We start from the raw sequence: 25,014 nt of genomic DNA on the forward strand, positions 1-25,014 counted from the left end.
AGCCGTGCTAAGGCAAAGCCGTGGATGGGGTGGAGTTCAGGCCCCACCAAACAAAAAAAGGACAGACCAAAATGGAAGCGAGCACGGTGCAGGCGACGGCTGTGTTGGGAAGCCTCGTAGTCACACCGCAGAAAGAAACAGGTCCCTGCGCGCTCCGCCTGGCTGAACTGCCCAGTCTTCGGCTTCTGCGGTGGCAAATCGAGAGTACGTTGCCGGGGCGTAGCTGCCGTGGCGTCTGCCGGTCGTTGACTTATAGCGGGGTTCGGGAGCCATGGAATGGCGGACGATGTCAAGCTATTTACCTTGAATCTTTACGTTCTGTGCCTTTCACCTGCAGCACATATTCATGGCTACTCAAACCGGGAGATCCTGCACCGGGGGTGGAAGGTCAAACACGTCTAGGAACAGCGGGAGTACAAGGTCTCAGTAGGCCAACGTACGCCTCCTCCTCCTTGCCCAAGCAAGTGCTGAGAAACCAGCTTCTGCATGAGCGGTCACTGTACAGCGGTAACCCAGTTCTCCGAAGCAACGATGTGGCCACTGCAGTAGAGACCTCTCGCAGTCACTCAAGGGCTGAAGACTGGCGGTCACCTCGCAATCCCTATCCCGGAATGATACAATCGGGGACAGCGTCGGGCCTGGCAGATGCACTACTGCGGCAGATGGCTGCCCTGAAAGGAGAGCAAGCACCTGAACGTACAGCGCCCCACACGCACAAGTCACCTCGGGACAGAAAAAGGGTAGCCTACCATGAGCCCTATCAAAGGGAGGAAAGCCACGCTGACACCGCCGCAGAATTGACGCCAACGGCACCGAGGAGCTGGGAGCATCCGACGCCTCGAGCAGGTGGAGAAGAGTACCTCCTTGATCTAAGCGGTTTAGTCAAGGAGAAACTAGTTGGAGAAGTTCTGCAGGCTATTCGGGAGGATGCGGATCGCGTCCTCACCTCCAGCTCTGTTGCCCTCACGGCCGGAGTTGACCGGTGGCCAGCATGAGCCGAGGGTGGTCGCAGAGGTTTCATTTGAAGCCGTTATAGCACGTCCTCAACTCTCAGTGAAACGATGCATGGCGGGATGGAGTGCTCTCACATGCGATAGACCTAGCTCAAATGGACATTTCAGCGTCCCGAGACTAAAAGCCTTGGCACAAAACCAGACCATTGCCGAGGTGGAGTTTACAGTCTCCTTTCCTCCAGTTCCTGCCGGAGCCGGAGTGCTTCTCGCAACCGCAATTCCCCCCTGCCGAAATATCCGCTGTGCGGAGGGTGAACGGGCCACTGACAGTGAACACTTTTCGCAGGGTCTCCTTCCCCCAGTTTCATCTGACCCCAGCTTCATACTGACCGGACAGTTGCGGGGCCCGCAAGAGAGCTTCGCATGCTGCCCGGGATCGTTGCCTAGCTGTTGAGGCTCTAGCGAGGGCTGCCCGCGTAGCCTTCCCTTCGAGCACTTGCAGGCACGTACGCATGGGGCCGATCACCGGCACTGCAGCGCTGAACAGCGGTTACTAAAATAAGGAGCTCCATTCGCCCACCAAGCTGCCGCTACTGGGTTGGTTGCGCCACACGCTGTAAGCTACCGCACCCTGCCTGGCGAATTGCAGGCCGTACAACTAGTTTGTCTGTCGTTTTGCCCGCCCGGAAGTGTACGGACGCGCGGTTGTGGCACTGCACCAGGATTCCCTTGCGCGGATACAGTATAATGCAGCACCTCTCCGCTGGAGTCGGCCTGCCTCTCCCTCCCGGACAGCTGCGTGTGAAGCGGGTGCCAGTCCCGTAGGTCTTCACACCTATACACTCAATTACTGGGTGATCTAACAGCACCCACTCTCCATGACGGTTTGCATCAGTGGCACGACACCGACGACACACAGGTCTGAACACTTAATTCGTCTCTTCCAGCGTCACACTTTCCAAACGCCAGGACCTGTAAGGGTGCCTACGCTGCAGTACTGGAAGACTGAAGGAACTCCCAGTTCCAACAGAAAGCTTCTGACTCTTCATCTGTACGCTGCTGATGGAGTTTCGTTTTTGCATGCCCGTACCGAACGCAAAGCTGTTTCTCCTGATAATCAGCTGAGCGCGGCCCAATTTGCGCGCATAGGGTCTTCCGGCAGTCACCGAGCTCCAATCCCCTGAAGCGTCTCAGTCCCAGAAAGACCTGCTCCACGACTGCAATGCCGCTACGTGCTACTGAGCGTACACAACCGACACGTGGCTTTTTCTGTTTTCCTGGGCTGGACAACACCGCTCCAGTGTTCCTGGGTCCAGAGCCTAAGAGGCTCTTTGAAGGACGTGTGGGGTCACTTCCGGCACCTTTCACCGCCGATCCAGAAAGCCACGGAGTCCTCCTCAAACGAGCTGCATACTCAAGATGTGCTAGATAACGCCGCCAAACGGCGCTCCGCACGCACAAAGAACAGTGGTGCACGCCCGCCCACTAGTGACTAGCTCGTACAATGTTCATACGGGTTCGCGAGGACGCCAAGGCCATCTGTGTAACAATACTGAGTCCTGACCTTTGCCCGCGAAGTGCAGGCGCATGCAAGCACGGTCCTTCCGATGGACAACGCAAGTCAGCCAGATGGTGCGCACTTCCCATATCGGTAGGCATGAACACAAGAGCATGCCCCCCGCCAGCCGCAGCAACACAGTCGCGGGAAGGGCGGCTGAACTCTGCCTCAAAGGATGTATTTGCACAAGTCCGCCTGCGCCATAAGGGGACGCAGGCGCTCTTCGACCAGCTCCTTCGTGACGACCACCTCTGGGCTCACAGGAAGGCACACAGCAGAACTCTTCGCCTCCTGAGTATCGGACACTGCATTTCCTCATACGGAGTGCTACCTGTCCATATTCGTTCCCCACTCCCCACAGGCGGGATGGCGCACACTCGGAAGTGCTAGGCAGCAAGAAAAAGGATTCCACCAGCTGTCCCGCGTTGACAAAACTGCAGCACGTCCAGCGCCAATACATCCGCTGATCTCATTGTAGTCGAGGCCGGACTGGACAAGTGTCCCGCCGTATACGACACCGAGATAAATGGTACTGCGTCTCTTCCAGTCTCGATGTTCCTGGCCGGTCGCAGACACAAAATTACCGCGGCCGTAGTGGCGCCGGCACGAGTCACATTAGCCCACACGCCCTAGAGGACGACTCGCACCTACAGGAGGACAGTTTTACTTCTCTACCCGGAGTTACCCGGAGTGACGAAACTTTCCCCAACTTCAGTTCCGAGCATCCCTCCGAAGTGATTATCCATTCAGGTGCCGCCAGAAGCACAGCACCTGGGCTTTCTCGAGTACAACGATAATTCCAGTGTGCGTGATCGGTCCGAGTTCTTCGAAACGACCTCAGCTCACCTGTGTCTTTTTGCTTGTGCGCTGAGAACTTGATTTCCTCCAGCACCTTCGCCAGCACAGTTTTCAATCGCCGCGCCCCAACGTTCGCATTCACTGTAGGCTCAGAAAACGGCGATCTAATGAAACTATAACCCCGACACCCAGCGCACAGTTTCAGGGGCCCAGCGTAGTTTTTCTCGTATGCTGCGAGTGGGAGCGGGGAGCCACCAAGACCGGACTTCGTCCGCCACACAAAACTATAGCCCCCACTAGACGCAATCCGAGACGAGACAACAGACGTAGCGTTCCGCTCAGGTCACCCCTTGATCTGTGGGCGGGCTAACCGTTGGCAGGAAGGCACGCAACTGCTTCAGGGGGACATGACAAATCAAAGTGTGAGACCGCTGTTTACTTAGTAAATTTACGGTTCTCCGTACGTGGATGACCGCAATCAAGCAAAACAGCCACCATGCCTTTAGGAGACCTCAACAGGGAGCTTTCAGGTTCTCTGGCGCCTGATAGCGGCCAGTCCCAGTCATGACTTTCCAGTTCACGAGGACAAAATGAAGGAGTGCGGATGCAGACTTACTGCTATTAAGGTGATGGGCTATTCGGGCGATCTCCCGCACGGCGGCCTCCTCGAAGGTCAGCTTCACACCTTCCTAGGGACATCGGCACCCAGCACATGTTGTTGCAGTATGCTTACGTGGGGAAGAACGGTAAGCCCCCGCGAGTGTCCAGCGGCTAGGTACCCGTCTAGATGGATGACCTGCACACCACAGATGAGAATGGCTGCCGGGAGAGGCGCCAACACGTCTGAGTGGTGTAGAGCATCTTCAGAGCTTGCACAGGGGCGCCTGCGGTGTCCACCAGGAAGTGTTAGAAAGCGCCTCGCGAAAACTATATAGTGCTCTCAGTGGAGGCCACTTCTTGACCCTCCCGAAGTTGCACATATCACCCGGTCGGGATCAGCACTACAAGTAAGCAAATGAAGACACAAAATCCAAGAAGGCTGTGACGAACAATAAATTTCCCTCTGCCGCAGAGGCAGCGCCCCCGGGGAGGAATTCACAAGGAAGACGCGGGCGGTCGTCAAAAGCAAGCTGGCAAGCGCAACCGAATGACTTCGTTTAGAGGCAACTGTTGAAAAACTTGTAGAAACTCTTACAGTGCTCAGGAGGGCCGTCTGCTGTTCCAACAAGTTGTACTCGGTTTCTGACAAACAAACAGATAGGCAACAAGACTGACAGCCATGTCCGTCATGTCGGAGAAGAAAGCAACGCATCGAAAGGGGTCAGTCATCAATCACGCACTGAGAGCTTGTCTCTTCTGGACCGCCGCCTCTCAGCTACTGTCCGTGTTCGGATCCAACCGGTGCATGCGTGAACGCCACGCATGAAATGGCCGCTACCGTGTGGGACTCTAAACCAGAAGACCGGGGAAAGCCGCCCCCGGTAGGATTTGGGAACGCCGATGGCTGGTGGCGCTTCAAGAAGTAAACACATTTCATATAGGGGTTTCCACGTGTGAGACCGGCTGTCGCTAACACTTGCATACTCTTGAAGTGATGCTTGTCTGAATTCAACTCGAAGTGGCACACCCACCCTTCAAGATAGAAACAAAGTCCTGCTCTGTCAAGGGCTTCAAATCGCACCGGATGGGCAGTCGACCCTGAGGGAAGGACGGTGGCACACGAAGGGGAGAAACCTCCAGTTAGCACGCAAACAGCTTTGATCTACTGGCACGAGAATCGGCTTTGTTTAGTAGGTGCACACCAGAGAACCGACGTCCATCACAAGGCGTATTCACGGCATTCCAACGACGCGAGCCAAAATCTCTCTTCCTGCCCATAGGAAGGAACGAAGGATAGACGCCTCATGCAGATAGAAGCGAGCATGAATTACGCAACCTAGCCGTTCGCACAGGAGCCTCCATATAGTGGCTCCAGCCAGTTCACTTGACGTACATCTACTGAATCAAAAACGTCCCCATTGTACAGGTGGGGACGGCTACGCGTACGCGATGGCCCGCGACTCGCCACTGCAGGTCGCGACGTGACACAAGCGTCACCTGGCGAGAAAGAAAAACCTTAGGCACAATGCATCTTCGCACCTCATCATGACACCATGCAGCATACCTGGAGTTCCGGAATGATGTCTGACGGCTTGCAAGAAACAAACGCTCCTGCAAATCGCAAAAAGAAAAATCCCGCTTTGCATCAGGCCTTGGTGTGACCGTCGCTCAGCTTTGTCGTAATTCACAAGGGTTCAACATAAGCCCCGCTTGGCGCATGTAGGCCACTCGATGATGCCGAGGCGCGACGGGACTTGCTGGAGAGCCGCGACTTAGGGCTGCTGCCAACAAAGAGATGCTGTCAAGCACGAACTCAGCAGCTGCCGACTGGACTCAAAACGCTATCCGGTACGCCGTCGCGCGCAAACAGGCGACTTTTACCATAGTCCCCTAAAGGGGCTGGAACCAACCAGCGCATGAGTGCGGTCAAGTCAGATCGCTGCAAGCGAAAAAAGTGGCAGAATCTCCTAATGCAGACTGAAAGTTCCAGAGCAGGTCCGGAGAACCCTTCTGTCTCGAAACAGCCCTTGTTTGTTTTCCGCTGAAGCTGCGCGATCCCCGATCCCCTTGCGTTGCTGTCTAGCCAACAGAATTTCATAAAAAGTCATGAGCAGTAGTACGGGCTCCAAGTTTCCTTCTAAGAAAAGAAAATCTCCTGGGCCCACACGAGTCCCTTTGTCTTCCGGTAGAATTGTGCTCCATCAGCTCCGTCCTCTCACGCGCGACCTGTCTACTGGTGTCGGTGCACGGCGAATTCCTGGAAGTGCTTGCTTGCAGCAACACGTCAGCAGAGCTAGTAAGGGACCGTGCGACAACAGAAAAACTGGACCACGGTGGACATGTGAACCGCGAGTGCCCCGTCGTCAGCCCACAAGATCGGACTGGAACGACAGACTCGAGAAAGGAAGCGAAAGCCTCAATCCAACCTCGGAGGCAAGGCTGCGCTCCTGGTGGCTGTGGTCACACAACACAGTTTAAGAATCAGCCTTGAGAGCCCCTCCCTACCGGAGGCGATGAAGAGCACGTGGTCCGTGTGAATGACCCCAATCTGTGTCGAGACGGAGGTCCCCTCAATGAGGGTCAATAGCTCTCTTTGAACTCCAACGCGCTTCGACCGGAATGCAGAAGTCGAGTCACCTGCGGCGAGGAAAAGGACCAGCAGGACAAGTCATCGTGCCAGCGGGTCCTGCGCTCACGTACGGGTGCGGCGTTAAGGCGCGTTTCTTTACAATAGCTCGACCACCATGTAGCAACATAGGACACAGACTCAAAAGCGCCATCGAAGCCGTACTCAAGGAACGACACGTAGCACCTTCGAAGCGAACCAAGGGGGTCCACCGTCCGGTGGAACGGAGACGCGCGAAATGACATCCCGGCGGGCCGCCATTTCGCCTAGTCAGCGCCGGCTACTGCCGGCGGCTTGATCTCCGGGAAGACACAAGACCGGGAAGTAAACCTTTCCGTGGACGAGCTCATGTTGTCGACACACGCTCGAAGCTCTCTTAGCGCTCCCCGTCTCTTTTAGAAGACAACTAACTGTTTGTTACCCCGAATGTGCACCGCGGCAGCTGACGGAAAAGCCGGAGCCTCGAGAACGACGAGCACTGCACGTCGGGAGCATCTAATTACCGTTTTTGCGAGATGTTGAGGCTGCACTATAGGCGTACAGTCAGCACTACATGTAGGTTCCTACCGCCCAACTACATCTACCTCTGTCTCCAGCCTGCAGTCTCTCGAGAGTGTCCCCCCTTGGCTGGCACACCGCGCAAGTTACAATGACGAATAATACGGCAGTGGGTTCGTATCGTTCTCTCGGTTTGCGAACCGAAATGCCAAGTCAACACTTTTTATAACTCTGTCCTCCACCACAAAGAACAAGTAACAGCACTCACCGGCCTTCTCCTCCACAAGCTTATCAAATTCGTCCAAGAAGACAATTCCACTATTCTCTGCCGCTTGCCTCGCGCGCTCTTGAACCTCTTCAGTATCCGTCTACGGTCGGGAAACAAGAAACAGACACACTCTGGTATCGGAAACTGAGATTGCGAACTAGAGGCAGCGGTAAATAAGTCCCGGGTCTCGGACGCGGAGAGAATGATAATAAAGAACATGAACCCTTACTGCCCTTGCCCGCCAGTGGAGGCAGAGTTGTAATAACACAACTGAAGTAGCGTTCAGAAGCCGCAAGCGAAGTTCCCGCAGTAGTGTTGGCGAACACGAGCGATGCCCCCTCTATCTTGAGTGATTCACATCAGCTTCCACAAGCCACTTGTGAAGGCGCAAAACGCAGAACCCCTCGCGCATCGCCCCGTTGGCAGACGCAGGCATCTGCTAATACGCGAGAACAGACTGATCAGAGCTTGATGTATCACAACGAACACACTACGCCTTCCCGCAAAAGTCGCAATTTTGTCTGATGGACGCCACCCCTGCCCCTATACTTGACGGCAGGCACCTGCTAAAACACGCGCAAGTTATCTGGGAAGTGCTCCGCGTCCCCTTCTCGTCTCCTACCATCTCGTGGACAAAGTGTTCGAGCATCGCGTCCACCGCCTTCTTCACACTGCGAACAGGTGCCAGCCACACAAGTGAGGAAGATCAACAGCAGTCGCGTGAAGGGACACTCATAGCTCATTGAGAGCTGCCCACCAGACACCTGTTCTACACTGCATCAAAATCACACTTCCAGCAAGGAAAACAGCAGAAATGTGGAAAGATCGCCGGCGCTGCTCGACAGCTGCGCGAGAGCCGAAGTGGAGACGCTCGCCCTACCCCTCCAAGTTCTTCGGTGCTACCGCGCTCCATCAATAAAACTGCAGCGCTCCCCCTGTTCTGCACACGAATTTGTCTGCATCGGCCCCACTCGGTCTCGCGACCTAGGTCACCACGCAAGTCCAGTCTTTGAGTCCGGATCCGATAGATCCGAAAGCTGATGATAGTGAGCGGACACGCAGAGGTCTCAGTTTCCGCCCTCCAACAAAAAACCGTAGTAGGCTCATCTTCAACCCGGATCCTGAGCACGTCAGATGGCATATCTGCAATCAGAAAGGCGTTGTTCGAGAAAAAAAGCCTCACGTGACTTTCCGTTTCACTGATTCTCCTCTGTGTCCTCCTACTACCCCAACAGGTATTGAGAACGCCAGACCCGGAAGCGCTCCGCCTTTGCCCCATTTGCCGCCTCTGCCTCCTGACCCCGCGCTTGGAGAGTTAGGGAGTCCAAAAGAGCTGAAAACGTCGTGGAAAGGAGACGGGGCAGGACGTCCTACACCCCCCCTGCCCCTGGTAATAGATGAGAAAAGCGCAGAAAGAGGGTCTTGCGCGGTATCCGGAGCCTTATGCCTGCGGAAGGGCATCCAGATAGAAAAAGAAAGGCGGAGAGTCCTGAGCAGGAGTAGCCACGCGGGGGGACACGCTTGTGCGCAGGAAGGGAGACACAAGTGCCCAGAGAGCACATGAGAGAAGCGTCCGCTTGGTTCTTCATAAGAGCGGTTTCCAGAGTGATTCACGCATTCCTCTTTCCTTGCTCAAAAAAGCCGCGACAGCCTCAAAAAGTGCGAGGCACTACTGAAATCAAGAGAGCCAGGAGAGGGCCTAGCCGTGACAGGAATACTGTGTAGGCACGCGTTAGCGACCTACAATAAGTAGTCATCGACCTCCACTTCCATCTCGTCCAGGCGACCATCCTGGAAGAAAAAGAGCAGTACACAAGGCAGAGGAACCAGAGCTCGGCCGCCTGGCAGTTGCTGTGGACAATACGTGCACTGACGTCACGTAAGCCGCATCGACGGAAGAACGGGACTACCAAAGCACAATGTTTCAAGCCCGAAGTAAAGGAAGCACATGAAACGAGGGCGACAAAAAAAAATCCTGGGAAGACCTGAAGCACAGGTGAAGCACCGTCACGTGCAACGGCACGTGGGAGCCGGCACGACGGCTCTCGCGAATAGGGAAGGCCACCTCAGCACCCCGTCGGAAAACTTGGCCCTCCATCAGACGCCATGGACTTCGGGGTAAAGCATCAAGCTGGGAGGAGCACTCCAGATGTATACATCGATCCAAAAACGGAGTGAGAGACAGACGATAGGCTAACAGTAGATTGAGACGCTCGTCCGAGCAGAGAAAGGCCGCGCCCGAACGTCCGCAGTCCGGCGAAATGTTGGAGTGGACTGGTTCGTGTCGGCAAGACGAGCTCGCGGCGTGTACAGTTGTCTTATCGCGCAGCTGTACCGCTCTCAGCCGGTGCACAACTGGTCTTCTTCACAGTCACCCAGCTAAGTGAAGACGCCGCGACAGCTGACCCCTTAGACAAAGAGAAAAGCAGATTCCCGACAAAACTTCTCTGCGCCTGAACATTGGTGGTGTAGCGCTATTTATGAAGTGCTTGCGGAGTCATCACTCTGTCGGGACCGCGCTCCGGGGCCCGCACAAAAAGACTAGCAGGAAACCTGTTTCCTTAGACCGTTGTTCTCGCCCAGTCGTCCGGAGAACGCAAGCAGCGCGACACGTAGTGCAAAAAGCCAAGCACAGAGAGGATACATAGGAGCCTCCGTCCTAGGAGACATAGCTCGCTTTTGCGCCAATGACATACCTTGATCATAGCCGTCAGCACTTCTGCAGAATCCGTCATCGAACCCTGCTCCCGGAGCAACCGTGCCTGGAGAAAGCAAGCTCTCCCTTCGTGGCCTAATACAACTGCACGGGAATTTCGAGTCTGTTCACCCCAGGCTTTGCCAAAACATACCCGTGGGCGTCCCACACGATTATCTATGTCACGCGAGTATCTAGATATTTTCCTGCAGACAGGTGTAGGTGTGTCTGAACACAGGCAGTCTCCGTAAGACGCCTGGGCTGCGTAAGGGGCCCGTGGCTAAACAGAAACAGTAGAGTCTAAGGATTGTCTGCACTGAACGAGGGATGGATGCGAAGACAAAAACCTCCGTAACAGCTTGCAGTCTTAGCTTTCACCAAATGTGCGGCTCGTGGAAAGGCACACCGGCAACTTCAACGAGGGCGGCAATACATACATTCTGCGGGTTCAGCTTCGATGGCACATGGTTGCTAGATTGATTCGGGAAACTATCCCCTTAGACTCACTTAGCGGGCATACTGCAACGCCACGCACCGTGGACAGAAAAGAGGGCACCCACGGCCTGGTGGAGACTGATGTATCTCGGAGCGCCTCCGAGAGCTGACTTCTCTCTGGTGGCGCAGGAGACATTCACTGTCGGGTTTGCTTACGACTTCGGAAATCGCCCGAGTAGTAGCCTCTGCACGCACGATGCGTTTCATCCGCTCCTTCTCGTCGGCATAAGCTTGCTGCACGAATCGAGCGCACGAATACGGCAACCCGCTAAAACCGCGGTAGTGTTGTGCTCCTCATAGACTGTGCGCGCATTTCCTCCATGCACAAGAAGCAAAGGCACCTTGCAGGAGGAAGCCGCACGAGAACGAAGCCGGTACAGCGAACTCTGAGTTGCACACGAGGGCAGTGGACACAGCTGAAGGGAGGCCGCGACAAACAGAAGTTGCGTGCATCCACTTGGCTGAGCTTTTGTCTTGTCTTTGTAAGGAGCACGTGACGAGAACCCGTGCTATCCAAGACTCAGAGCAGACGATGGGGATCACATTAGCTGATCAGCCAAGAACGCTGGAAACTCCGTGAAGGGAGGCCTTGTCTGATCGAGCAGCCCCCGAGGTCAGCTGTTAGGTTACGCGCCAGATGCAACTCCACAGCACCATTTTCCTCGCGGGACTGCCCCTACGGATGACTAAAAATCGCCGAGACGCAACAGAGAAGCCTACGTGGGTTTCTCCAGCCCCATTGCATTGACCAACGACGGTCTTTGTTTTCCAAGAATTTCTTTTGCCGTAATTTTGATACTCTAGGGACAACAGGCTGATCTCTCCCGATAGTTCCTATTGACGGGGAGGTTTGACACCTTGATGTCAGCCCTTGAGACCTGCTACAGCCTCAGAATGCGAGGAGCCGACTTCAAGGTGCCAAACCTCCCCGTCAATATGAACTATCGGGAAAGAACAACCTGCTACCCTAGAGTAACTAAAAAATACAATTTAAGTAATTGTTAAAAGAGCTCATACCTAATTAGCTAGTTGGTGAAGTAATAGTTTTACCAAGGCGAACACTCAAGATTAATGGTTTCCCTACTTTCCCTAATTTTACCAAATAGTGAGAACATTTGTTTATGTGAAGTTGAAATAGCTAGTAATCGCCGATCAGCATCACGGCGGTGAATGAGTCTTCGAGCCGGCCAACGATCCAAGAGGAGGCGCAACAACCACGGGACTGTTACATACGTACGCGACAGCTATGTACACCCTGAGATGGTACCTGTAAACAGACGGTGTGAGTGATGTATAGAGATGTCTGCTATCACGACTGAGAAGCAGACACAGGGCGTTGCGCGACCAATGTCTCTCACCTGCGCGAGATAGTGCACAATCGAGGAAGTGTCGTCTGAAGGGACCGGACGAGACACATGTATAGGTCTAAAGTAAAACATTAGCCGGATATGCAACGCCGTATTCATCCGCTGTATGCATGAGAATAAGAGGCGCGGTTCTTATGGCATAAGTCTCTCCTCACAAAAAGGTAATGCACGTTCAGACGGATACATGAGATACACAGAATACGGGAAGCTAGATGCGTAGCTGAAATTCACATACATGGTATACTCGTAGTGGCTTATATATGAATCTGCATGTATGTGGGGACAGCAGTCGATAGACCTCGCGCAGTACATTGTACGTAGCGCACAGCATCACGCACGGAACTGCACGCGTACGCACAGATACCATGTGCCACGCACTCAAAACACACAGTGCAATAAAGACTTTCTGAACGGTCTTTCGACAAAATGTAACCACGCGAACCAAGGGCCGAAACAGGTTTCACATTCCGCGGGGCCATTGCGGCTTGCGAGAAAGACAACCTCTGCTTGCACCCGTTCACGAACCTGCCCGTAGGTAACATCAGTGTGATTCAGTGACTCCGTGACAGGAGCGGCACCGTACGCAGCCCGCAGTTCAGGAAGCCGCATAGGTCTTATCGTCCTATGTTCGCACGCGATCGAGTTCCACTCGCGAGCAAACCCGGAAGCAGTGGAAGGTAATACCCGGGATTCAAGGGAGCTCACAGGTCCCCGTGTTACGTCCGCGTCCGCTAACTGTGGTCCAAATTGACGCACGGAGAAAGAAAGAAAAAAAGAGGCCAAACCATGCTGCATGCACGCAGTAGCCTGCAGCGCGCCATGCGCTATTCCGGCTTTCTTTAGGTTTGCCGAAAGGCCCCCAGGCGCAACACACTGCGTGTCTATTCATGCGAAGATAAACGATGGACTCGCGTGCCACGTAACTATAGTCATGCTCTCGAAGACCGCCGCCTCACTTGTGGTCCACTCTGGCCGTGTCAGCCGCTTCGCCTCCGGCTCCTCTCTTGAAAGAGACACGCCTACCTCCAACAAATCCGACTTCCGTGAAACGCGTCGCTGCGACCTTCACGAACGGAGCGCCCGCAAACGCCGCGAGTCTCTTAGCTAGCTCCTGAAAAAGGGTCGGAACAGTGCAATAGCAGATCATCTCCCTAGCAGCCATTATTCAAAAATCGCATGTCGCAGACATAAAGTGCAACGATAGCGGTGAACACCGGAAACGAGTCTACATGCACACAGTTTGTAACGTGCAAAGAAGATTGCAACTCAGTGCAGCCAGCCCGAGCACCAAACGGATGCGAGATTGTTATCCTTCACGCAGCCGTCCGAGCATCACCCGGTCACAAACGCAAATTCCCCTCGCAACTCTATGGAAAAGATACATTCTGAAGGTGCCTCGACAACTGTTCTCTCATGTAATAAGGACACAAAGTGTCTGCAGAGAGTTCTGACGGAGAGCGACAGGAGCCTCCCGGAATGACAACGGCTACAACACCTGCAAATCAGTGCGGTGTTGAAACGGATGCTAACTGCCGTGCAGCCTCTAGAGAGTGAAACGTTTCTTTTTGGCGGAATCGATTGGTGCAGGGGCCGAGATAACAGTTGGCTCCTACACAACCCACTTTATAAGTGTCTCTTGGAGAACTCCCGAGTTCTTGACTGTGTAAAGTGAACAGACTTACTCACCGTCTTCCCACAGCCTGACGGGCCAATGAGCAGCAAATTGTTCGGCACAATTTCCTTTCTCAGCTTCGCATCCTTAACCTGTTGTCTTCGCCATCGGTCTGAGAGTAAACGTGACGGTTGCAGACGCAGATCAGACGCAGACGGAACAGGTCACAAAAGGTAGCGGCTCGGCTTCTGAGCTCTATTATTCCGTCGTTGCTTCAAAGCCATAAAACGACAGCTAGCCGCCTTCCAAAACACGGCTGGAAACGAGTGACGGCAGTTACCCCGGACACAACAGTGCCATAGGGCGCGCTTTCGCGCCGTACTGTGCCATCGCCGCCACTGCAAATGAGAAAAATCATGGGGCGGATCTTTGCAAGTGGATACAAGATGGTTAGTGCTCTCAATTTCGGGCGTGCGGATAGCAGAATACTGCACCCCTCCCCTCACGGTCACTCAAATTAACAAAGAGCCGGAAACTCTCCGCAACCTCAGAAAAGGCACGAAACAGAGCTCCAACGACCTGCCGACGGAGACGTCGCACCTCTCAACGCAATCGCCAAACTCTTCTTTGCCTCCGTTTGACCTACAACTGCACAGCAATTCATAAGAAGACAGAAGTCGGTAGCCAGGCCTGCACATCTTCCACCTCAGCACGCAAGAGCCCCGACCGGCACTGTTAGGGTGCAGCGACCGCATGCCCAGTGACCGGTCGTGCACCCTGCTCGTATGCCCTCTTCAGTGACCGATCCTCCATCTTGTCCATCCTGCCGAAAGTTCGGAGTCTAAAGCTATATCCAGAGCTGCTGGCCCCGGCAGCTGTCGCTAACGCTTGAATTGACAGAAAGGAAATGGCAAGTGTACGCAAAGTATATATTCAACGGGATCGGTGCAAAGACCAAACTGTCTCCCCTTCCTCGCTACCAAAAGCGGCCTGTCCGACTGCAGTGAATTCGTATGTATATCTGCAGACAAACTAGCTACACGGAAAATGTAAGATGCCCTCATCTCTCGCGTACGCTAACAGCTGCTCACGAACAATGTGGCCGTGCGCTACCTGAACCTCCTTTGAGACAGAAAACACACGGGTACAGGCCGGCCGCTGCGAGACCGGCCACGACACGTCGCGGTGGCCGTAAGGAAGATGTCGCTACCTAGAGCGTCCTCGATGCACAGCCGGGGTGCGACAGTCAGTTCAATGGCTGGCGAGCTGAATCCAGGTGGCTGCAAAGGAGATGCACTCACTATCCAGCCCAGCGTGAAAACTGCAAGACGTACTGTACTTATCAAGAGCAGAAACGATTTGGTCAGGGTCTCTGACAGTGTCTTCTTCTTCTTCAATTTCTGAGACGTCCGGCGAGGGAAGCGAATTCGTCGCTACAGCAACAGCATCTGAAGGCGAGAGCTGCTGAACGGGACTTTTTTCCGGCTGCTCGTCGGAATAGCCGTCTTTACGTGCAGACCAAGTGATAGACGTTGACGTGAAAATTCCTGAGGAGGGTTCTTCCTCCTTCTCACACGAGGCTGTCCTGCCAACAGAAATGTAACGGCGACACAGAGGAGGAAAAACCAACGGAGCCTGCCCGCGTGTGAGAGCGCTGCACGCCAACCGACCCTGGGGCCAACCGGCTAAAGGCCGGCGAAGTCCATCAGAGGCACCTTCGGTCCCGAACGTACAGCAGCGAGATCCGTCAGAGCGGATCCGCTTCAGATTCCTACTCTCGCTACTGGCCACGGTGCCTGGCTCGATTTCAAGCCTACATCCCCCAAACACGGGAGCTGTCCGAAGCTCCGTGGAAGTTCGGCACCACGCACACGAGATCGAGGTCGGCCGATGAAGAAGACAGTTGAAACTGGAAGCGTTCACAGAGTAGGAGGGTCGCAGGACCCGACCCGAGATGGCGGAACCACTAGCAAAGACACGACCCGGAAACGGCATGGTGAGGCCAGACCTAGCCTTTCCGAATGAGACGGTGAGGTTTGGCCTCTCTCAATAGATGTCTTCGCCTGTGAGGTGTGGATCGGCTTGGTCCCGCTTTGGTCCGACCGCGCTGCCTGACCTTGGAGACAAGAGGGAAAAGAGGAGGAAGGGAGCTGCTCGGAAATCGGAATGCAATGCGACAGTCAAGACAAGCAGTTGCACCCGCGGAAGTGGGCGCTAACGGACTTCCTTCTGGACGGATAGTGGTTTCTAGAGCGGCGGCGCGGGCGAGGACATCTGGTTACAACGGCACCGACCGTACATGCAGGGGAGACAGTAGATGGAGACGGCACGGCACAGGGCCGAGGTGCTACGGAGAGAGGTGCGCTGCTCCTGAGAAACAACAAGCACCCCCAAGTATAGGCTGGCGACGAAAACAATTGGGGGTCAAGGGCCGGGAAACAAATCACCGCGTGCGCGGCGGGGTGCGGAGGAGAGCCTCACGAGATGCAGAAGTCAAAGAAGCGCAAGGGAAGAGCCGCTGGCGGGGAATCGTAGAATGCAGAAAAAGAGCACGTTGCAGTTACAAAGAGGAAACTAGACGAGCGACACAGCTCGATAGAGACACGACCGAAGAGATTAGAAGCTTCAAGAGACATGCGGACGGCTCTGAAGGAGATGCCGAACCCTCCACCGAGTCAGCTTTCCGCTCTCTCCTTGGATGGCAGGTACGACGTATAACCAGACCAGCAGCTGGTTAAAGCAGCGAATTCTTCTCCTTCATGGGATCCTCTGACTAGGCGGCTCGTGGGTCCTCAAGAGGTGGCCCTTTGGAAAGCTTCGGTGACCTGATTGCGAGGGTCCCAGTTCGCATGCTGCTCGCTGCGGTCTCGTTGCAGACCCTACACTAACCGAATCAACTAACTGGCTCGTTACCAGGGTCATCACAGACATCTTCACGATGCAAACAACCCATTTCCGCTCTTGCGACGCTAGTGGTTGGTGATCGCTTGCAGCAAGAGTAATCTGGAACGATGTTTGAGTGCGGGTCAGCTTGTGTAACGTATGGAGTGGAGGACATGCACAACATATCGTTTGGGGCTGTCAGATCGCTCTCACACGAGAAACGCAGGAGTGGACGACTGTTCGGCACGCCATTGTCAGCGCTGGCATTCTTCAGCACAACCGTTTTCACTGGCCCGCCATTTCCTCTCGAGCACTTTCCTGGGGCACAGCAGCCATCACTACCTTCCACTTTTTGCTTGTCATGGCACGTTTCATCTGTAGGCTAGCCACCGCAATCACGGGTGAGACGGTATCTGCCGATCCCCTCACTTTGCCGAATTCTCGACATATTTGCCACACATCGCGGTGCGATAGTAGTTATCTTGGCTCCACATGAGCCTCCCTCTCAAGAAGATTCCGCTGGGTGTCGACACAAGCACAAGCTCCAGCATCCACCATACGACGCGGGTGCTACTGTTTACATGAGGCGACTGCAAGTGTTGTAGCCAGTCCACTGGATGCAGGTGACATGGCCGTCTAAGTGGCTGCGCAGCGGAAGGTGGGGTACCACGTAGCGAAGATGGTGGTATGCCAACGTAAGGGATCAGGGCGAGTTGCAGGTTAAAAGCTATGGCGAGCCAAAGTGTTCACTCGGTTACTGTTGGCGAATGCTCACGGCCTTGTCGCCGGCAGCCAAGGCAGTGGCCGCTCGCTCAAGCGGTCTGATGTCTGTTCGTCAGACGTTTCAGGAGCGCTCACTGCTTTAGCGGCCGTTGCGGTTGATGAAGAGCCTGGAGCTGCTGGGATGGCTAAAAGTGAGCTCGGGTGGCAGTCCGCGATGGTACAGAGCGGCCCGTCCGGCGACGAGCAGCAAGGAAAATGAGAAGCTGTCATGGTTAACTCATTGAAGGTACTCTTCACTGGTGACCTGTAGGACTCTGACAAAGTACTCGGACAGCGCACTGTGGCCGAAAAGGCTGTCGTTTGGGGGCCCGCACCGGCGGAAGCGCCGCGAGAAGACACGTTATTGACTGCTCGTATATGCGCGAGTCTCGTTGGCTAACGTGCCTTCGTGCTGAGGGGCCGGCGGGACGCAGGGATCGCGCCAATCAGCATGGTATTCAAAGGCACTGGCAAGACACACTGCATATTGCTGGTAGTCGTAGCCTGTTGCGGAGTGAGGCCGTCGTCCGGTGAACGCGTTGCTGGTGTCTACTGTATCGAGCCTCTCAGTTGTTGGGCCCGAGGAGCAAGACGGAATTTCGTCAGGAAGGCCCGTGGCGTGACAGCCCGGTTACAGGGTTTTACAACTGCTGCGCTACTGAAGCGCGTTTCGCGCCTTTCGCTGACCGGAGCTGACGAATAGCCGCCACTTATTTCTGTTTTCCGGGCCTGCTCAAACCTCTCTCCCGTTCCAAACCTTTGTTTTACAGCTCACAGGCAGTCAGCCAATCGACGTCCCACGTCTCAAGCACAGGACCAGTGCACGAGACGGCACTCTTGTTGAGGCCCTATTTGATAAAGGCCCGACTGTTTTTTGGACAAGGAAGGCGAATGAAGACGACCTCTAAGAAGGATCTGTGGACAAACCGGAGAGAAAAGGAGTCCTTCTACAAGCATCCCTAGAAAAACAGGCGAAGGCAGAACTCGGCTTCTGATCGGCATTGTTAAACACATCCGTCTGAAACGGGCTACGAGTCTCCCACTGGTGGGCGGCGGTCCCCCCGCTGCGAGGAGTAGCGCCGTGGTGGCGAGTGGTGTCGTGCGATGAGAATCGAGCAGCCGAGAAGTAGATTGCAACGGATGGGCTGTAGACAAACAAGGCAGCTCATAAATTCAGCAATATTACGTCACTGCTCTGTCCAGGTTCCAGGCGAGGGACAGCTTTATTCGCGTTTTCCTTCGTCAAGTTCCTCATCCTGCCCGGGAGATCCGTTTTTGGCCCGGACGTGATTGCTTCATTGCATGCGCTGTGTGATTTAAGGCTTCTCCGCAGTGCAGCAAGCCGCGACCACCAAGCCGTCACCTGGGTGAAGTTGTTCGTGTTTTTCCAGCAACAAGAACCTCCGTGTCTTGCACAGAGGCGTACACCCGCTTTTTATAGTGCAAGGATAACGCAGAAGGTCCAGGAGACGCGTCTTGCGCCTTCCGGTGGCCACAGTAGGGCGTTTCCGACATTGCACTCTCTCGGCAGTAATTCTACCGCAGCTGCTGTTCCTTTTACCAGGAAGATGCCTACTCCTGGCAAGACTACACACGCCCTCCGCCTTTTCCCTGTCCTGACGAATTAAAGACTGGCAGTCGCGCGTCCGTCCCCGGCTCCCGGCCGCTACGTGCTGGCCTCCGCAGAGCCCGTATGTAGGCTTTCTCTTACACGTTGAGATACTCCCTCGTCTAGTACAGGTGCTTCCCGCCTTCACACCTGGAAACTAGAGGCATTATTGACCCGATGGCTGCTTGCACTGACTGTTGGCTTTCCTTGCGACTGTTTGTCTGTAAGACATTCAAACTGATTTGCCTCCGCTGCGCCCAAATTTCTGTGGTGCCAGTGTCTTCGCAAGCTCCGTTGTGCCCTGTCTCCCGAGGTCCCGTTTGTTGCATCAGCCAGGACCAAGCTTGCTTCTCTCTTTCTGCCTGCGGCTCTAGCTTCACTAGTTGTCTCCGGTTTCTCTCCTACCCGACGGTCGCCTTCTTAGCTTACACACCTCCGAGAAGTGCTTCACTGGTCACTAGTCTACCATTTTGTTGGAGTGGTCTCCTCAGTTTCCTTCTATCTTCCTCCTTTTCTCAGCCCTCTTCCCAAGAAAATCTGGTCCTTTCGCGCCCTGTTTCCTCTCCCAGTTAGCTGCTGAGGGATGCTTTTTCCCGGCAGGCTGCTTAAGACTGATGCGAGCGCGTCTGCTTAGGATATGAGGGGGTGGGAAAGGCCCTGCGGAAGAGTTTTTCCCCATGGGCGGTGAACTACAAAAACTCCGTAGAATGTGGGGGCGGAGGGGCGCAGCCGTATCCGCTCGCCTCATGCCCGTGTACCTGTGTTGTGCCCGTGCTGAACAACACAGTACGTACCTAGGGCAGTGATGCAATTGTTTAGTCGCAGCGGCGGAATTAACGAGGAGATGCGAGCCCACATACGTTTCTGGTCGGACTCTTGTCCCCATACTATATCCCCCTAGCTTCAATGGAGCCCGAGAAAGAGGAGAGCTTTGCTGGGCGGAAAGGCGCTCCGGATGAAGGCGCATCCGTTTCTTGGTCCCCGCAGATCGGTGACGAGAACGGTGGTCCTACTGGTGCCTTTGGATCCTCTGCTCCCCTCGCTTCTGTAAGTTGCCCCGTGTCTTCTGGCGGAGACGGATCTGCGCACTGTGGGGAAACGCCTTTCATAACAGAGACTAGCGCGCAGGAACAAGGGGCGGATGTACCTCCGGACAATTCTTCTTCCTCTGTCCTGATCCCCTCCTCTGCTTCCGTCCCACACGGTCCCACTTGTGTGTCTCCTTCACGGCTCTCATCAGCGTTGCCAGACACCTCCGGCGATCATCCCATTATCCACGAGCATGGAGGGGGCGTCGCTCGCGGGGCAGATAGGAATTCAGCAACTGTGTCGGAAGAACCCCCGCTTGGACCTTCCGAACCGGTTTCGCAGTCGCCTGGTGAGGCCGATAGTTCTCTCAATCGTGGTCTCCTTGGCAAAGATCATTTCACGGCTCATTACGAGTCGGGTGCTATCTCGTCGCTGCCTCTCCACGATGGTTCTGAAGGCAGTCCGCCACGTCTTCCGAGCGAAGAAGTTGACGCCTCGTCACATTCCGCCCTCACGTCTGTTAGCTCGCCCAACTCTACGTCAAAAGCTGATTCTTCCAGAGAACTGTCTTCGATCCCGTCTCGGCCGCCTGAGCCATCTGATGCTCGTCCGCTTGATGAGCTCGCTCCGACAAGCGAAGCTGGCCCTACAGGCCACGTGCCGAGTGAGAAGTGTTTCGAAGCAGGCCGTGACACCGTGCCGGCTGGCGCGTCAGGTAGCGAGACCGTCCCCGTCGCGTCGTCTTCTCCAGAGCCTCTTCCGGTCGTGGGGCCCCATGCCGTTCTGCCGGATTCCTCACGACAGGCATCTGCACGGGCGAGCAGTCCACAGGGTGATGTGGTTGATGGTGAGAGCAGCCTGCCTGTTGCAAGTAACTGCCCCTTGTCTTCTTCCCCCCTCGCCCTTAGTCCGTTGACTTCTCTGGACTCTCCTGGCCTAGCTCAAGAACAGGGTGCTCGTTCAACTGAAAGCCAAGCAGGATTGTTTCCCTGTCGTGGTTCTTCGGTCCATGTTTCTTCAGCCGAGGCCGGCACCATACCTTGCTCAGAGTGTGTTTCGTCCAGGCCCCCTCCGGATAGCTCTCTCGCCTCTATGCCTTCTCCAACTTCTCCCGCGCCGTCTCCGCTTTCCACTGAGACTTTCTCACGCGGTCTTCCGACTCGTGGGAGTGCTCGCCCGACCACGTCCTGCGCTTCGGGCACGTCGCCGCTGCCCGAAGTCACTTCGCGCCAAGCGGGGGGGTCATCGCTTCTTCTTTCCGTCTTACGACCAGTGCTTACCCGCTTGCTTCCGTCCTCTCTGCAAGGCGTCGCGGCGGAAAATATGCTGCTGCAGCTGTGGCAAAAACAGCTCTCGCTGCAAGATGTCACCCTTCACCCACGTTTGTTTGACTCTCTCCATCTTCCGTTTTCTCTCCTCTACGGATACATTGGACTGGTCCGAGTGTACGTACCGTCCAAGCAGGAAACACAAAAACAGAACGTCACGCTTGCCGCCGACAGAGGCCAGACATCATCAGTTGCGCCGATGAGCCAAGCCGCCGTGACGTCACCGGTCGCCGAGGTAAACGAAGGAACAGCGCACAGGGAAACAGCGGTCAGAGGACTGCGAGCAGGAGCTGCCTCTACGAATCAAGTCGTCCAAGAAGAAAGGCCCCAGCCTGAACCTTCGTTCACTCCGGCGACTCCCGAAGAGGGCAGTCGCCAGCACCCTTCGAAGAGGTCCCCTGCTGCTGACCCGTCAACCGATGCGGTGGGTTCGACGTCTGCAGAGAGCAGTCAAACCTCTCCTCCGTCATCGCGGTTTGCGAATCTTGCGGCTGTTTCCTCGGCCTCAGCTCCTCAAGTAGACTCGACAGTCTGTTCTGCGTCCCTGGTTGTTGAAGTCTCGAATCTAGTCCTTGTTTTTGCACCCAAACCGGTGCACGAATGCAGCGAATCAGACCTTCTAGACCGACTACAGCACCGGAGGCAGCGCCTGTTGGATATGGCGGACGTGCAATTGATGTCTACGGCAGAGAATGACAGCGCAGACGAGGTACAGACAGGAGGGCATAAGGAGTCGATGACGATAAGGAGCGGTTCCTCTGTTTCGCCTGCGCCGGCGCCGCGGGCTGGACGGGGAGGGGGGCTGAGCCGGCCCTTTGCTGCTGCGGCTGCTATGCTCTCACGTTGGGTCAATTCACTGCTTCAGGACTTACTCATAGATATCAAAAATGTCCACATCCGGCTTGAAGCCCTCTCAGAAATCCATGGTAGCGTTGGCGAAAGAGCTGGAGTGGTGCATATGGCGGATCCACTAAATCGTGTCTTTGCCGCGTCTCCTGAGGGTTGCTCTGAGGCTTATGGCGGTTCCCGGCTCTGCGTCAAGACCGTGGAGGAGGGCGCAGCACGCTCAGCAAGGCGGAGACCCGTCGGGGAAGCAGGAGCGGACGGAGTGCTCCCAGAGGACGCGTCTTCTGTCACGCCGCCCCGATATGGGGATGAAGGCACACCTGGAGAGCGAAAACAGAAGAGGAGCTGGGAAGAGAGGGGCCGTCACACTTGGCGGGGATCATCGCGTCCGGCTTCCTCCGTCGTACAGGTTCAACCTTTCGCAGTCGGGGTGACGTTACGCCGCCTTCAAATTCGCCAGGTTGAAAGAAGTGTTTTCGCTGCAGCCGAAGCTGCAGACGTTCTCGATGCGGCGCGCTTCTGGGGAACTGAGACAGACATAATCAATGCCCAACCGCCGGCACACGAGGGTGCCGAGGGCTGTATAGTCCGGGACGAACCAGCCGGAGGGAAAAGGCGAAATGTGACGGTTAGAGAATGTGAAGAAGTAAAGGAAGCAGGAGTGACCTCGGGTTGCGAAGCAAATGCGAGGGCAGAAGAGACAAGGGCAGTAGCGGATAGTTCGGCAGCGGCGTCTGTTTCCCCGCGTAGCTTTGAGGGCGACGTGCAGCCAGACGTGGCTAGGAATAAAAAATTCACTGGGCCGTCTGTCCGGGAGGAAACTGAAAAAGCCCCAATAACCAAGACAGAAAACAAAGGACGCGGCCCGTCCCTGTTCAGCTTCCGTGTTTTTGACGTGAAAGAGCTTGCAGCGTACGTGCACTCAGACACCCTCTTTCTTGCTCCGACTACAGCACCCGAGACAGATCTACAGCAAATCCTTCTGTCACACTTGGAAGGCACGAGGACTTCTCAGGAGAGAGGAGAGGCAGGGGGTGCGTCCTCGCATAAACCGGCGACGTTCGGCAGCGGGGCAGCAGGTGAGAGTATTCCTGGTTCTCTTGCGGACCCGTCTCCTTCGGAAGCTCACGAAAAGGTGCTAAGAAGAGAAGTGCATGCAGGGGAAGGCCATTCTCTTGACAAAAGACCTTCAGATAGAGCTATCATGGTCCGCGACATCGCTTCCAAGGAGGCACACCCACAGAGCAGTCTCCGTGGCACCCAGTCACTTTCTCCAGCAAAAGGAATTGTGCAGGAGGCGGGAGACGCTGTCAGCGACTCCCGCGCAACGACCGACCTGCTGAAGAGGAAAGTCTCAGACGGGCGGGAGAGTGGTGAAAACAGGAGAGACGAGTACCAACGTCGTTGCGCAGCAAACTTGCTTGCCCCGTTGCTCTGCCATCTGTTAGAGCCCGTCAGCGCTCGCTTACTTCTCAGACAGTTCAGCGGCGACAGGAGCTCGTCTGGTGCAAGGTCGTCGGAGAGAAATAGCGTTGGAGCAGGAGGCATTAACCCAAGAAAGGACAGAGGAGATTCGACACAACAGAGGTCAGACGTAGTCGCCGGGCAGCAAGAGAAGACAGGAGTCAGTCTGGGAGATGCGCGCGAAGAGGCGAAAGGCCCGGAGAAGGAAGAGGAAGGCGCAGGAGGCGAAGAGGCTGCGTACGCAGCGTTACTACAGTTGGACGCTGTTCAGCTCGGTGTGCCCGTGGGTTACGTGGGTCCTGCGCTGTGGTTATCACGAGTCCTGAACTCGCACCAAGAGATGCTCTTGCTACTGCAACAACGCACTGAGCTCTTCTATCCGTACCGGCCTCACTGTAGCGGTAGGTTACCCTTGAACTGGCAGCTCGTCTATATCCTGTTGGTAGGGGAAGCATGCCTGCGTGTATTTTGCACTTCATTCTTGGCGCCGTCGCCGCCCGTGACTGCGATAGAAAGGAGGCGGTTGCCCGCTAGCAGAGAGTCTCTGAGCCTGTCGCTGTACTATCAAAAACTGGTAGTCTTCCGCCGTTCTACTGTTTCCGGGGAGGCTTCGTGCAGGTTGTTTTCTTTCGCTTGAGCTGTTGCCTGCGTCACCCCTGCGGCTTAGCGCACACCGTCCAGTTGGCAAACATTTCCTGTCTAGCATAGCTCGTCAGGAAGCGCCTAGGAATAGACCCTTATTCTCACCAGCTATTCTGACTTCAGCTTTGGTATAGAACGGCGGTTGTTTTGGCGGGGGAGTGGAGTTATCGGTCTGGCTGCAGTGATTCGCAATGCTTGACGGCTAGCTCTTCCCGTCGTAAGTTTTCTTTGTGGCTGACGGATAGAGGAATAATGCGTGTCTTCCCTTCTAGGTTACTCAAAAACCTTACAATTGTTTTGGCAGCATCTTTGTTCCGCATCTTTCGTTTGGTTGTGATGTACTTTTCAGTTCACGGGAGCGCACGCTTGTGGTGGGGCTATGCCATCGGTTGCGTTCTTCGCCAGCTTCGGTGCGCGCGAGCTGGCATGGATCCCGCGGACTTCTCCCTTGTCTCTCCGGTTTCTTCGTCTTCGCCCTCCGGCCAGTTCACCTCTGATTATCTTGCCTTCGATGAATCAATAAAGCGCGCTCGGATGCAACATCTGGGCAAGCAGTACCGGGATCTATTTTTTCAGGTGTTGCACAGGAAGTCTGACCCTGAGAAGCTCCGAAGACTCGAGGAGCTGAGGAGGGAGCTTCCCATGCAGACACTTCTCAGTAGCCACATTCAGGCTCGGCGGAAGTTTCTGGACACAGTGAAAGAAGGCCGAAACAAGGTGGCCAAGACTGGCCTGCGGAACACTCTTTGGAGCGCATTGTGGGGCCGATCGAAGAAACCAGAAGCGATTACCAGCGACACAGTAGGACAGCGGACTGTAGCGTCAAGAAGAGAGATCCTGCGGAGGAGAAGCAGCTTGTTAAAAGCAGGCGAACACGGGCGGCAGACGGGAGAGGGTGAAGAACTGGGGACCGGCGATGATGAGCTAGAGTTTCTCGATGCTATTTCTGAGGTAAGTGAGAGGGAACCATTCAGCGACTAA

The 25,014-nt window shown here is 55.2% G+C and overlaps 2 protein-coding genes across 2 annotated transcripts in view; one reads left to right on the plus strand and one right to left on the minus strand.

Moving 5' to 3' along the window:
- Positions 1 to 174: 174 nt before the first annotated feature.
- Positions 175 to 16,504, minus strand: CSUI_001866 (uncharacterized protein). Its single transcript, XM_068062069.1, has 17 exons — positions 14,805 to 16,504; positions 14,081 to 14,118; positions 13,545 to 13,642; positions 12,882 to 12,969; positions 11,850 to 11,884; positions 9,998 to 10,725; positions 9,046 to 9,092; positions 8,182 to 8,748; positions 7,924 to 7,972; positions 7,302 to 7,401; positions 6,415 to 6,546; positions 5,474 to 5,520; positions 4,941 to 5,007; positions 4,505 to 4,551; positions 3,926 to 3,998; positions 3,358 to 3,450; positions 175 to 2,762 (listed from the first exon to the last, which is right to left on the minus strand). Exons 1-3 carry the CDS (start codon positions 15,463 to 15,465, stop codon positions 13,604 to 13,606), a joined length of 738 nt encoding a protein of 245 aa, XP_067925955.1. The 5' UTR covers positions 15,466 to 16,504; the 3' UTR covers positions 175 to 2,762; positions 3,358 to 3,450; positions 3,926 to 3,998; positions 4,505 to 4,551; positions 4,941 to 5,007; positions 5,474 to 5,520; positions 6,415 to 6,546; positions 7,302 to 7,401; positions 7,924 to 7,972; positions 8,182 to 8,748; positions 9,046 to 9,092; positions 9,998 to 10,725; positions 11,850 to 11,884; positions 12,882 to 12,969; positions 13,545 to 13,603.
- Positions 16,505 to 18,291: 1,787 nt separating this feature from the next.
- CSUI_001867 (vacuolar protein sorting-associated protein) overlaps positions 18,292 to 25,014 on the plus strand; it is a 44,556-nt gene continuing 37,833 nt past the window's right edge. Inside the window, exons 1-2 of the mRNA XM_068062070.1 lie at positions 18,292 to 23,792; positions 24,383 to 24,984. Of these exons, the coding sequence (XP_067925956.1) occupies positions 19,631 to 23,792; positions 24,383 to 24,984 (4,764 nt within the window). The 5' untranslated portion in view covers positions 18,292 to 19,630. The remainder of the gene's footprint in view (positions 23,793 to 24,382; positions 24,985 to 25,014) is intronic.

The sequence above is a fragment of the Cystoisospora suis genome (assembly GCF_002600585.1).
Source record: "Cystoisospora suis strain Wien I chromosome Unknown contig_751, whole genome shotgun sequence".
Taxonomy (NCBI): Eukaryota; Apicomplexa; class Conoidasida; order Eucoccidiorida; family Sarcocystidae; genus Cystoisospora; species Cystoisospora suis.